This window comes from Bos indicus x Bos taurus, chromosome 16, assembly GCF_003369695.1.
Source record: "Bos indicus x Bos taurus breed Angus x Brahman F1 hybrid chromosome 16, Bos_hybrid_MaternalHap_v2.0, whole genome shotgun sequence".
Lineage (NCBI taxonomy): Eukaryota > Metazoa > Chordata > Mammalia > Artiodactyla > Bovidae > Bos > Bos indicus x Bos taurus.
This window is the reverse complement of record NC_040091.1, coordinates 66,267,565-66,281,168: the sequence shown is the minus strand read 5'-3', so window position 1 is coordinate 66,281,168 and position 13,604 is coordinate 66,267,565. Positions and strand designations below refer to the sequence as shown.

The 13,604-nt window shown below is 38.2% G+C and overlaps 1 protein-coding gene across 4 annotated transcripts in view; it reads right to left on the bottom strand.

Moving 5' to 3' along the window:
- Positions 1-13,604, bottom strand: part of HMCN1 (hemicentin 1) — a 537,282-nt gene that overhangs the window by 237,404 nt on the left and 286,274 nt on the right. For all 4 annotated transcript variants that reach the window (XM_027565583.1, XM_027565584.1, XM_027565586.1 and 1 more), the window contains 6 exons: positions 13,285-13,444; positions 12,497-12,665; positions 7,930-8,057; positions 5,403-5,675; positions 4,304-4,399; positions 1,005-1,199 (listed from right to left, as the gene is read on the bottom strand). In XM_027565583.1, the coding sequence (XP_027421384.1) occupies positions 1,005-1,199; positions 4,304-4,399; positions 5,403-5,675; positions 7,930-8,057; positions 12,497-12,665; positions 13,285-13,444 (1,021 nt within the window). The remainder of the gene's footprint in view (positions 1-1,004; positions 1,200-4,303; positions 4,400-5,402; positions 5,676-7,929; positions 8,058-12,496; positions 12,666-13,284; positions 13,445-13,604) is intronic.

Sequence of the window (13,604 nt, the reverse complement as noted above, 5' to 3'; positions counted from 1 at the left end):
AAAGGACTTTGGAAAGCAAATCTGAGATATTTGATAGCTAGAAAAGGTTGGTCATACTTAAGCAAAGCTTTTATTATGAAATGAAGAGTCTTGACAATATATTTATAAGTGACTCACTAAATTTTTACTTTAACTATTCAGGTATGAATTAAAGCTGAAAATGAAAAATGAAAAAAAAATTCAGTTATGTATTAAGGATAAATTTAAGGGAGAAACTATTTATTTCACATACCACTCAAAATGCAAACTGCTCATCTCAAGTTAAGTGGGACTACTTTGCTGATAAGAATGAATATTGCCCAGTATTTATGGAAGACAATATCCATTAAATTTTTAAGTGTATGTATTCTTTGACTCATGCATAAGTCATGAGCCATACGTACACAATTTTCACTGAAGCATCGATTTTCACTGAAGCATTACTTAAAACAGTATACAAGTGGTACCTAACTAAATGTTCATCATCAATATCATAGAAAGCTAAGTCATGGTATAGTGGGATCCTAGTCAGGCATAGATAAGAGTTAGGAATATTGAATAATTTCTAAGGTAGAGTATTTAATGATACAGGCAAGGTATGCAGTAATGGATAAAATGGTCTACCATAAATTCTTTTTATATGTAAAAAAAAAAGAGGATGAAATATATATTCGTATTTCTTCATTTTTGCAGAAAATATCTCTGGGAAGATACACACAAACACACACACACCTCTAACAACTTTCCTTGCCCATAGGGAGGATAAAGTAGATTGCTTAGCTCAGGGCCAGGAGACTTTTGACTTTGTATCTTTTTCTACCGTTTGAATTTTCAGTGATGTAAAATCACAATAAAAAATTATATGAAATTTTAAGTCAAATGAATACATGAAGTTAGACTACTAGTTTTTAAATTGATAACATGTCTTTTTATGTAAATATTAAATGATACTACACTGAAAGAAAAACATATAAAGGAATTTGAACATGTTACATATTCAGTTATATGACTTTATCTGTATTTACCATGGACTTTGAGATTATATCTTCTTTCTGTGGTTCCAGCTTCATTGACTGCCACACAAATATACTCCCCGTTGTCATATGGTGTAACAGAAGCAATAACCAACAATGTGCCGTCTTCTAATATAGAAATACCAGGCTCTTGGCCTGTCAGCTCTCTACCATTCCGCAACCATTTGATGGTTGGTTTGGGGGTACCTAAGAAAGAAATTAAAGCTTTGTGATATTTTACAACAAACTTAGAAATCACTATTAAATATCAACTATCTTGAGGAAAAATAAAATTTCTCATCATTATACTATGTATCCTTAGGTACTTTCAAGATATGGAATTTTGCAGAGATTATGGTATGTCATCTCTCTATTTCCTGACTGGTTTTAAAAGATCTAAGGATTCCAGTGTAGAATTTGATCAAAGTTGTTTTTATCAAGACAGTCAGATGATAATAAGAAAAACATTTTCTTGAGTGAGTTCATGGTATTAATGAGGGAAAAAGCTATTTTAGTTAACTAGACTAGAAATAGGCAGAGATTTGGGGTGATAATAAAGGAAGAGTAAGGAACAGAAAGTGAAGATTATGCAAACACAAATGACATTTCATCATTCACATTTTAAACAGTCCTGATAGAGCAGAGATGAGGAACATCTACTATTCACACATCTTGTGGGGATCCCATTCTGTTAAAGAGAGGGCATAGTTTGATTCTTGAGCTTTTATACTGAAAATAAAGTTGAGAAAGCAGTGAGCAGAACTGCTTTCCTGGATTTATTTATGACCAACAGAGTGAATGGAAGTTATATGAATAAAAGTGATTAAAAAAAATCTTAAAAAGCATAATCGAGCCAAAAGGACATACTGGAAATAGACAAAGATTAACTCTATAATCAGAGAAGGCGATGGCACCCCACTCCAGTACTCTTGCTTGGAAAATCCCATGGACAGAGGAGCCTGGTAGGCTGCAGTCCATGGGGTTGCGAAGAGTCGGACTCAAATGAGCGACTTGCCTTTCACTTTTCACTTTCATGCACTGGAGAAGGAAATGGCAACCCACTCCAGTGTTCTTGCCTGGAGAATCCCAGGGACGGGGGAGCCTGGTGGGCTGCCGTCTGTGGGGTCACACAGAGTCGGACACGACTGAAGTGACTTAGCAGCAGCAGCAGCAGCAAGAACAACTCTATAATATGAATCTATTTATACAGCAAAGAATGTGCCAGGCAGTATTCTAAGTACTTTCACATTTTACTTAATTTATATAAAAAATAAAAGCACATTAAATAAAATCAATATATTGTATGAGACATGGCTAATAATCTTAAAGCATAATAAAAATATCAAAGAATGGAGAATGGTCATATATCAAAGACAAGTACGCAAATGGCACGAATACACAGAATGTATCATTAAGATTAAACTCAAATTGAGTCAAAGTGTTACAAAAATGACTTTGACTATTAATGACTCAATCATAAAAATGACTACATTTATGGGAAAAAATGAAACAAAAGTAGTGGCATATTCCACTGGAAGATGCTGACTGATGAAGAAGAGAATATAAAACTCATGGACTACAGTTGCACATGTTGCCAAGGATAAAAGTGGGTTATAACCATTTCCTTACATCCTACTTATTCCTTTATGGACTTCTCAAACTTCTCAACTAATGTTTGTTACGCTAATAAATGAAAAAGCAAACTACACAAGCATAAGAAATAAATTGCATTACCTTTACTTTCTCAATGGTAGAACAACCAGGTCAAGATGAAATTCACGGCAAAGATAACGAAAAGGCACTAAGCTAGAAGGGGATGACAGAGGACGAGATGGCTGGATGGCATCATTGACTCAATGGACAAGAGTCTGAGCGAGCTCTGGGAAGTGGCGAAGGACAGGGAGGCCTGGGCATGCTGCACTCCGTGGGGTCACAGAGAGTCAGACAGGACTGAGTGACTGAACACGGCAATTTTAAATTAACACAAGAATTCTATCCCAGGTGAACTAGGAAACTAGGAAGAGGTTGTATATCAAACTGGAAAAGGGACATTCAAGTCAGCTTCTAAGTCAGGGATTCAGTGGCCCTTGAGAGTGAGCATGCACAGAACTTACTTGAACCTACCTTTCTCAAGGATTCTTTTCCAGGCCTTGCCTACCACCACCACCCACTGATCCTAGGAATGGTGGTGGTGGTGTAGTTGCTAAGTTGTGTCCAACTCTTGAGACCCCATGGACTATAGTCTGGCAGGCTCTCAGGCCAAGGGGATTCTCCAGGCATACTGGAGAGGTTTGTCATTTCCTTCTCCAGGGGATCTTCTCAACCCAGTGATTGAATCCATGTCTCCTGCATTGCAGGCATATTCTTTACCACTGAGCCACCAGGGAAGCCATCATTGACCCTAGGAATAGTTACTGACAACTCTTTACATATCTGAAGAGCTTATTAGAGTTGCCTTTTTTTCAATGCTGGTAGAAAATAATCATTGATGAGAGAGATATTGTTAAGAGATGCAAAATCTTGCTGCAGAAACAGAGAGAGTTGTAAGGTCCTTCAACTTCCACTGTCTCCAGGAACGACGACTAAGAGGCTCGTGTAGGAGCATGGATTCCTCCAGCAGATGATGGAAAGGATACTGCTTGGTTTTTGCCAGAATTAGTACAGACTCATTTGAGTCACTGCAGATGACCATTATGTGAAAGAGAATATTTTGGGCCACCTATTGGGCATCCAGGGTAAGGTGATAATAACCTTTTTTATAGGCTTTGGAGGAGAAAGAATAACCATCTCCTGCCAGGAAATATGATGGGATAGAAAGCCCAGAAATTCAGGGAAAGGAGGAGTTTGGACAAGCATCAGGAAGCCAAGTTACTACCTGGCTCCAGAATTATCAGTAGAGGATAAATCTAGAAAGGAGTTTTTAGAAAAGAAGAGTAACAAGGGTATGGTCCTAATTTATACCCCTGACTGAGATAAATATGCAATATTTTGAATAGCTCTGTCACATTATAAAGAGAAATCTTGTCAGAAATAAAATGAACTAAGTAACAGGAAGGAGCATGAACTGGAAAACATACCGGATTAGGCAAGTCTGAAAGAACAGAAGGTATTTCCAGCAAAGGAAATAAAACATCTGGAGGGAAGAATACCTAATTTAAAGAGTTCTTATTTGAAAGAAGTGTTAGTTTCCATTTTGCACAAATGTTATAACAAGGACTGACGAGTAGAATTTAATGATGCCTGGGGTTCAATACAGAATTCTAGAACAATACAACATTATGCCAATGCCCACATGACCGAGTCATACACACCTTTTGCAGGACATGGAAATGCAATGCGTTGGTTGGCCACTCTCTCTTGGAATGGAGTGTTATATGGAGGCTCTAGGTCTTCCAGAATAGGTGGTTCTATTAGAAAAATAAATGCATTATCACAGGCTTTCCTTAGGCAATACTGAATTCTTCTGAGGCTACATATAACACCTGCTTCTCTCTTCCTGCCTTTGCACTGGTAGTCTCCCTACTGGAATGCTTTTCCTCCTGATTGGACATGTCTGACTCCTTCTAGCCAACAAGGTTTCACTATACGTATCATCACCTCAGAGAAGTCCTCATGACAATTCAGTCTACAGTAGCCAACTGCTGGGAGTTGTCTAATAAAAACTATTTTAAATTTCTACAAAGCGCATCTCACAATCTGTTATTTCTTATTCACTTGCCTGCTTGCTTTCTGCCTACTTACAGAACTGGTCATGAGACCAGGGCTTTTACCTCTGTCACTGTCTTCTCCTCACCGCCTAGATCACGACAGACCCCTGGCAGGAACTTGATAAACACTTGTTGCTTAAAGGAATAAAGATTAACCAATTTGGGGCAGGGGGGCGGTGCACCGTGTGGCACGTGGGATCTTAGTTTCCCAACTAGGGATCGAACTCGTGCCCCCTACAGTGGAAACGTGGAGCCTAACTACTGGATCACCAGGGAATTCCCCAAAGATTAATCTTTAAACCTTCAATATAGGCCATCATTAGAGGGAACAGTGGACCTCGACTTTCTAGGGATTAAAGTTGAATCCCTTACTACTCTAAGGTAAATCCTACTCCAATCAACTGTGCCCACAATTTCTTCCAAACCAAAACTAGTGGGTGGGGTACTTCCCTAGGATTGTTTGCACTACCTATACCATCCTCGGCAACTCCATTTTCAAAGGTAAACAGTTTACTAACATACAGTTTCATTTCATTTCTGGAATCATTTTCCCTTCAAAGATAACTAGAGAGTCATAAAGCTATACAGAAGTCTTCTGAAAGTGATCCAAGACTAAGCAAGACTGTATCTTCTGCAGAGACTCCAGGGTTTTTCCCCCACTCCCCACCCCGCCATCCATATGTTTTCCTAGGACCCAAATCACCTTGAACATGTAGTGTTATCTCCGTCTCATCACTGCCTGCTATGTTAGTAGCGACACATGTATATATGCCAGCATCTGAGAGCACCGCTTGTTTGATGCTTAATGTCCCATCTGGATGCCTAATGTGCTGCAGTCCATCAACCAGCACGGCGCCTCCACCTTTGAACCAGGTGATAACAGGAAGAGGTGTCCCTTGAGCACTGCACGGAATGTCCACTCTTTGACCAACTTGGACTTTCATAACTTTAGGGCCACGCTGTATCTTTGGAGGCACTGGAAACAATGACTGAGTATTAATAATCCAGGTTTTAAAAACTTCCTTCCTTTTTTCACTTTAAATGAGACCTCCTCACCAAGACGCAGCATGGGAAAGTAGAATCATCTCAGGATGGGGACCCAGGCTCAGGCCACTTACTAGCTGTGTGATCGAGGGCAATTCAGTATAGTGTGTGAGGCCTGTTTCCTTGCTAATCCAGGCAAAATAACCTCTTCAGTACCAATGCACTGCAAGGATTATGGGAAAGAATGAATTTAAACTTCTCATTCCAAACTCGAGGAATATTAAGCATTTAAGGATGTCAGATTTCTTACATAAATAACGTAAGGTTTAAAAGCCTCTAAAATGCCAATCCAGTTGATTTCTGTAACAGAGTAAAAAAGTGTTTCTCTCCATGGATTCTTAGCTTCTGTTCTCTTTGTGCAAGGTTTAACCAGACAGTAAGAACTATTTCTCATAATAGCGTTCACTTATTTCAGAGAAGAAAATCAAGATAGAACTTCTATTATTTCCCTTTATCTACCTTCCTTCAGAAATGTAAATGAGATAGTTTATCAAAAGTAGTGTTAGGTTCCACATACACGTATTGTGAACTATAAAATCAAATTGATTCCTAAAGATATGATTAGAATTTATGTACTTTACATCCCTGAAAAACCCGATTTCTCTGTCCTTTTGTTAAAACTTAATATTTAACCAAGATATTCTAAAGGTTTCATTGGCAACAATCTTTTAAGCTGATAGTACAGGCAAACTTCACTTTACTTTTACTGTGCTTTGCTTTATTGCACTTTACAGATAATGCAATTTTTTACAAATGGAAGTTTTACGGCAACCCTACATTGTCAAATGATGTTTAGCATTTTTAGCAATAAGATGGAGAAGGAAATGGCAACCCACTCCAGTGTTCTTGCCTGGAGAATCCCATGGACAGAGAAGCCTGGTAGGCTGCAGTCCATGGGGTCACACAGAGTCGGACACGACTGAAGCGACTTGGCAGCAGCAATTAGATATTTTTAAAATTAATACTGTATGTATTATGCTCAATGCATGTACATTGTTTTTAAAGCCATAATGTTCTTGCACACTTAGTGGACTATAGTATAGTGTAAACATAATTTTTATAGGCACTGGGAAACCAAAAACTTCCGTGTGACTCACTTGATTGCTGTATTCATTTTACTGAGATTCTCTGGAACCAAACCCATAATATCTCCAAGATATGTCTGTATTATTATCATATTTTATGAAAAAAACATTAAAGATAAAAGAGGGTAGGTTTTACATAATACCGTAGAACTAGTGACTAACAGAACTCTCAGTGGATTTTATATCCCACAGTCAAGAGGATACTAGAGTAGTGACTGATCTGAGAGTGAAATCAGGTCAAGACCATGGGAGAAAATTTCTTGTCTTATTTGAATGCAGGGCTTAGAATATGTGCTCACTAAGCATATGTTGAATGAATGAGTAATTAGACTATGGCAAATTGGGGGAAGAAAGCAGACTACCAAGAAAATTTTGTAAAATAGTTAAAGAACTCCAGGAGCAGAATGTTTTCAGTGACTGAGTTCCATAAACATTGAAAATGACTGTTTAAATGCTATTAAATCCTTCCTTGAGCATTTGCTTCCACAAAAGGCTACCAGTCTAAATGCATTTCTTTCTTTTTTTTTTTTAAAGAATGAATATACTGATTTTTTTTTTAGAATGAATATACTTATTTTCACTTATATATTTTTTATTTTGGCTGTACTGGGTCTTCATTGCATCATGTGGGCTTTCTCTAGTTGCAGAGCATGGGCTCTAAAGTGGGGGGGGGGATCTCAATTGCCCTGCAGCAGGTGGAATCTTAGTCCCCCAAAAAGGGACTGAACCCATGTCCTGTGCATTAGGAGGTGGTTTCTTAACCAGTGGACCACCAGGGGAGTTCCTAAACGTATTTCTTTTTTTACGGTGTATCAACAATACTTATACATGATCTGTGGATGGACATCTAGTAAAACTTAGATCCAAAATTTAAATACTGTTCACCTGAGGAAAAAGGGGAAAGTTGTTTATGGATAGGAGATAACATTTTCAAAGTAAATGAAAGAAAGTTGTGAGTCTCAGATTTTAGAAAATTTTTGTATAATTACTCCATATACAATTTGAGGGTAACTATCAGAGAAACTGATAATAGGTTTCCTGGACAACAGGTTTCCTGGTGGCTAGTCCACAGATAGCATATACTTTCATTTCGAAACTCACCATGGACGTTTAATTTAACAGACTGGGTCACATTCCCTGCAATATTTGTGGCGACGCAAAGATACATCCCACTATCTGAAACACGGGTCTCAGTGATCTTCATTGAACCAGAAGGGAGGAACATGTGTCTAAGAGAAGGAAACCACAGGGCAGACCATAAAATAGGAGAATTTAAATATCCCCTAAGCAAATGCAATTCACTGTGAAATTATTACTCTGCAAACAGTTTTTGAAACCATTCTCCAATCTATAATGTCATTTCTATGCACCTTAAAAGTCAGAAGTTTTCATAATTATCCTATGTATTCTGTATGATATTCTCACCAATACCAATTTGCTTCCACATTTAAATTTAATCTAAGGGTGTGACATTGTCAAATAATTGTACATCTCTTTGCTTTACTAAGTTATAGCTTTACAAAGCAAATGTTTTAACAAACTTTGAAGATACTTTGAACACATTATAGTTTTTCTCCAGTGCTTCATTAAAAATTTTATGTGCTAAAATAAAAACAAAAGAAGGTACATATGCAGTTCTCAAATATATATTGAGAATATACACACACACACACACACACACACACCTCTTATGTAGTTAGGTAGACCAGATCTACACATAAAATGTTATTATGTTCACTTTACTAAAATAGCTTTAAGAGGGAGGGGCCAAATAGACCTACCTACTATCAGGATTTCTATAAGTTAAGACAGATAAAGTGTGCTATTGGCCCAGAGACTGACAAATGGATAAACAGTTAAAGATGGAGATCCTCTCATCCCCACCAGAAGACTTGAGCATATATGAGAACTCAACATGTAATACATAATATCAGAGGTGATGTTACAGAAAGTTAGGAAAGGACTGACTATTCAAAACTAGTGTTGGGCAAGTGGCTCTCCACATGGGAAAATAAATAAAATTAGAGCACAAACTAGTACTATACACAAAATAAAAATTCAGAAGTATTAAAATCCAAAATGTGAAAACAAACTTAAAATATTGCAATAAGACATTGCAATTTTATTTATGATCTACTAAACAAACACCTTTGCCAACAAAGGTCCGTCTAGTCAAGGCTATGGTTTTTCCTGTGGTCATGTATGGATGTGAGAGTTGGACTGTGAAGAAGGCTGAGTGCCGAAGAATTGATGCTTTTGAACTGTGGTGTTGGAGAAGACTCTTGAGAGTCCCTTGGACTGCAAGGAGATCCAACCAGTCCATTCTGAAGGAGATCAGCCCTGGGATTTCTTTGGAGGGAATGATGCTAAAGCTGAAACTCCAGTACTTTGGGCACCTCATGCAAAGAGTTGACTCATTGGAAAAGACTCTGATGCTGGGAGGGATTGGGGGCAGGAGGAGAAGGGGACAGCAGAGGATGAGATGGCTGGATGGTATCACTGACTCGATGGACGTGAGTCTTAGTGAACTCCCGGAGTTGGTGATGGACAGGGAGGCCTGGCGTGCTGCAATTCATGGGGTCGCAAAGAGTCGGACACAACTGAGTGACTGAACTGAACTGAAACAAACACCTTGAGCTACAGGCAAATTGTAAAATTCTGTACAACCAGTACATGAGTCCTAGCATGCTCAGTCATGCTCAGTCCAACTCTTAGCAACCCCATTGCCTATAGCCCCCAGGCTCCTGAGTCCATGGGATTCTCCAGGCAAGAATACTGGAGTGAGTTGCCATTTCCTCCTCCAAGGGATCTTCCTGACCCAGGGATGGAACTAGACACCATATATAAATTAATTTGAAAGTCTAGGAGTATTGTGAGATATTTTCAACACATACAGGAGACAAAGGATTGCTATTAAGAACAAAACCCAAATTTCTACATTCAATAATAAAAGAAAAACAAGTCACCAGAACACTGGAGCAGGTTTAAAGATGCAATTCACAAACAACAAAATGGCCAACAAACAAGAGAAAGCATTCTAGGCCCACTGGAATTCAGTCAGGTGAAAAGTAAGATAGTTGCAAGATACCATTTCACACCTATATGAATGGCAAAAACTTTTGAGTCAGTTTTGTTGCACCAGGTACATCTATTTCCTGCAGGTGGGAGATAAATCAGGATTGCCCCTTCAGAAGGCAGTTAGGCAATGGCTACAAAACTCAAAATAGGGATTCATTCTAACTAGAAACTGCAGTTCTAGGTACAAGTCTCAAAGAAACTCGTGTATCTGCATACAAGGAGAGACATAAAAAGATATTCCCTGAAAAGTTTTGTTTCTAAAGCCAAGGGGGAAAAAAGAATAAAATGTAGAAACACAAACCAGAGCATAAAGAGAGAAATCTGTCTAAATAAAACGTAGAATATGTGTATGGTAATGAAAATGAATAAACTGAATCTACATGCATAAAAATGGATACAAGTTGACTCAATAAAGCAAGCAGTAGAATAATAGATAACACGCTACAATGGTAAACTGAAAACAAGTACATGAAAACAAAATTAAAAGCAGAGAAAATATTCTGTACTCTCTAAGGATGTATGTCTGGATACACATCAAGTCTGTGGCCATGTTTGCTCCTGGGAAGGGGGAGGGAGACTGACTGAGAAGGGGAACAATGAAACTTCAGCCTCATCTGAAATAAGGTACGTCTGCTATTCAGAAATGTCAAGGCACTTACTTTTTTCAAAGACATAATAAAATAGTTCTTCATTGTTTATTTTTTTCCCTCAAGAGTGGTAGGGAAACTAGAGTGGCATGAATTTATAGCTTCAAAACTATACACATCAACAAGTCCAAGAGAAGATAGCTAGAAATTATAGCTCTTATTCTGCCGGTAACTTCTGGCATGATATTCAGTTAAAATAGTAAGTGATACCGTTCTTTGAGAACAAGAGGAGAAGTATGGAATGTATATTATATCATCCTTTCAGGAATTATCCTCATTCTATAAACAAAAAGTCGAGGTTCAAAGAGACCCACTGAAAAAACTGCCAAAGTTTCAGAGAAGCTTTATGTAGTGGAGGTAAATTTAAACTCACACCTGCATGGCAACAAAAGTTGTACTCTGAAAGTCTCTGGCATTCTGCTTTCCATGACTCTTAGACTATCAAATGTTTTTTCAGTGGACCTTTGTTTGTTTAAGGGCTTTAATCAAGAAGATTTGTACAAAACTACCTAATGAAAGTCAAAACCTTGATATTAGAGAACCTATTGTGTTTTATTGCTTCTCTGGGTATAATGCAATTTTATAAATAATACGCACTTTGTGCCAACAAGAATCTACATACAAATCTACATCCAAACCATTTCCATAACTACCTTGTAGAATGTACCAGTGGGAAGTTATGTCAAAGCTCAGTTTTAGCATTTCTGCTCTTAAAGAATGATTTAGATGGTTTATATGTTTCCTGTAGGCTCAGTGTAATATCAATTATCTCAAATTTAAAAACTGGGCTTCTTGATTGGGTTGTTTTTTTGATACTGAGCTACATGAGCTGTTTGTATATTTTGGAGATTAATCCTTGTCAGTTGTTTTGTTTGAAAATATTTTCTCCCATTCTGAGGGGACGATCTCATGGATATTTCTCCAAAGATGACACACAGATGGCCAACAAACTCATGAAAAGATGCCTAACATCACCAATTATTAGAGAAAGGCAAATCAAAATTACAATGAGGTATCATGTCACTTTGGTCAGAATGGCCATCATGAAAAAAATCTAGAAACAATAAATGCTGGAGAAAGTCTGGAGAAAAGTAAACCCTCCTACACTGTTGCTGGGAATGTAAATTGGTACAGCCACTATGGAGAACAGTAGGGAGGTTCCTCAAAAAACTAAAAATGGAATTATCATATGACCCAGCAATCCCACTCCTGGGCAGATACTCAGAGAAAACCAGAGTTCAAAAAGATACATGCACCCCATTGTTCACTGTAGCACTATTTACAATATTCAGGACATGGAACCAACCTAAATATCCACCAACAGAGAAATGGATAAAGATGTGGTACGTACATACAATGAAATGTTATTCAGCAATAAAAAGGAACAAAATAGTGCCATCTGCAGAGATGCGGATAGACCCAGAGATTATCATATGGAGTGAAGTAAGAAAGAAAAACAAGTAGCATCAAATATCAAATAATACTGCTTATATGTGGAATCTGGAAGAATGGTACAGATGAACATATCTGCAAAGCAGAAATAGGGACACAGATGTAGGTAACTTATGGACACCAATGGGAAAAGTGGGGATGGGATGAACTGGGAGATGAATACTGACACACGTACACTACTCATACTGTGCATAAAATAGATAACTAAAGAGAACCTGCTGCATAGCACAGAGAATCCTACTCAGTGTTCTCTGGTGATCTAAATGGGAAGGAAATCTAAAAAAGAGGGGATATGTATACTTAAAATCGATTCACTTTGCTGTACAGTAGAAACTAACACAATATTGTTAAGTAACTATACTTCAATAAAAATTAATAAAAAATAAAAATAAAAGTTTGGTGTTTTTCTCTTTTGAGACATTTGAAAACCTGAACAGCCGTCTGTCCCAAGAGATTGTTTCACGTGTCACAATTCATCCCAGGTCTCCTACCTTGGAGAGAATGGAGAAATGAGCTGGGTTTCTTTGGCCCAAGTAATGATGGGTGGGGGTAAACCCTTCACTTCACACGGAAGGGTCACCTCTTCTCCCGCAAAGACTGAGATCTCAACAGGCTTATCCTGGGATGGTCCCCTTTGGTCTCCGAACACCCTGGGCCTTACTAAAACAAACACAGGTTTGGGAAGGGAAAGAGTACATTGAAACAAAGCACACTTTAAGTTAAAAACAGGACCACTAACATTCTTAAATAATTTTCAAAATGATTCTGTTGATTTCAAAGTTTGGGGACATATCTAAAGCTTTCCATAAACATTTACTGTGAGACCTTAATGGAAAATGACTAGAACATTTTCCTTTTCAGCTCTTCCTTTCACAACACAATGAAAAGGTCCGCCAAAATGCCCTTTCAGAATGTGTCATATGTAAAGCAACCCCTCAAGGCAGAGCGCTGACCAAGACATAGCTGAGGTTCGGCTTTGCTAGGAGCCTTAACTACGTGGTGTTTCTAAAGAGGGTTGGGTGCCATAAGCATACTCCTTGGAAAAACACCATTAAATTTTTTCCAAAAGGCTATACCGTTTTTCTCCCTTTAAATCAGAATCTAAAGAGAGGAGATGTAGGTTGGAAGGAAAAGTACTTTTTTTTTGTAAAAAACTATAAACTTGGGGGAGTAGTTCACTTTAGGGGTTCAGGCCTCTGGTAACGTTATTTGGGAGAGAAATGTGAGTTTTGGCACAGACACACAGCATCAGAGAACAGTCGTCCACGGGGGCTCTCACCATAGACAGTCAGCTGCACTTTCCTTTTGGCGTAGCCAGCTGCATTGGTGGCGGTGCACACATACTCCCCACTCTCCTCACCTCCAGGGGACACCACGTACAGACTTCCATCAGCCCCTGCAGAAAACTTAGCACTGCTGGTGGAAATCAGCTCGCCCTTCTGCAAAAGGACACAGTGAAGTGTTTTTTAAGATAATAAAGGAGTGACTTAATGTCCGGAAGAGGAAGAGAGGGAGAAAAAAGGATCTCTAAAGGAGAAAATACTAGATTGAAAGGAGGCTAACTTAAAGAAAGTTCCTTGTAAGAAAAACAAATAATGC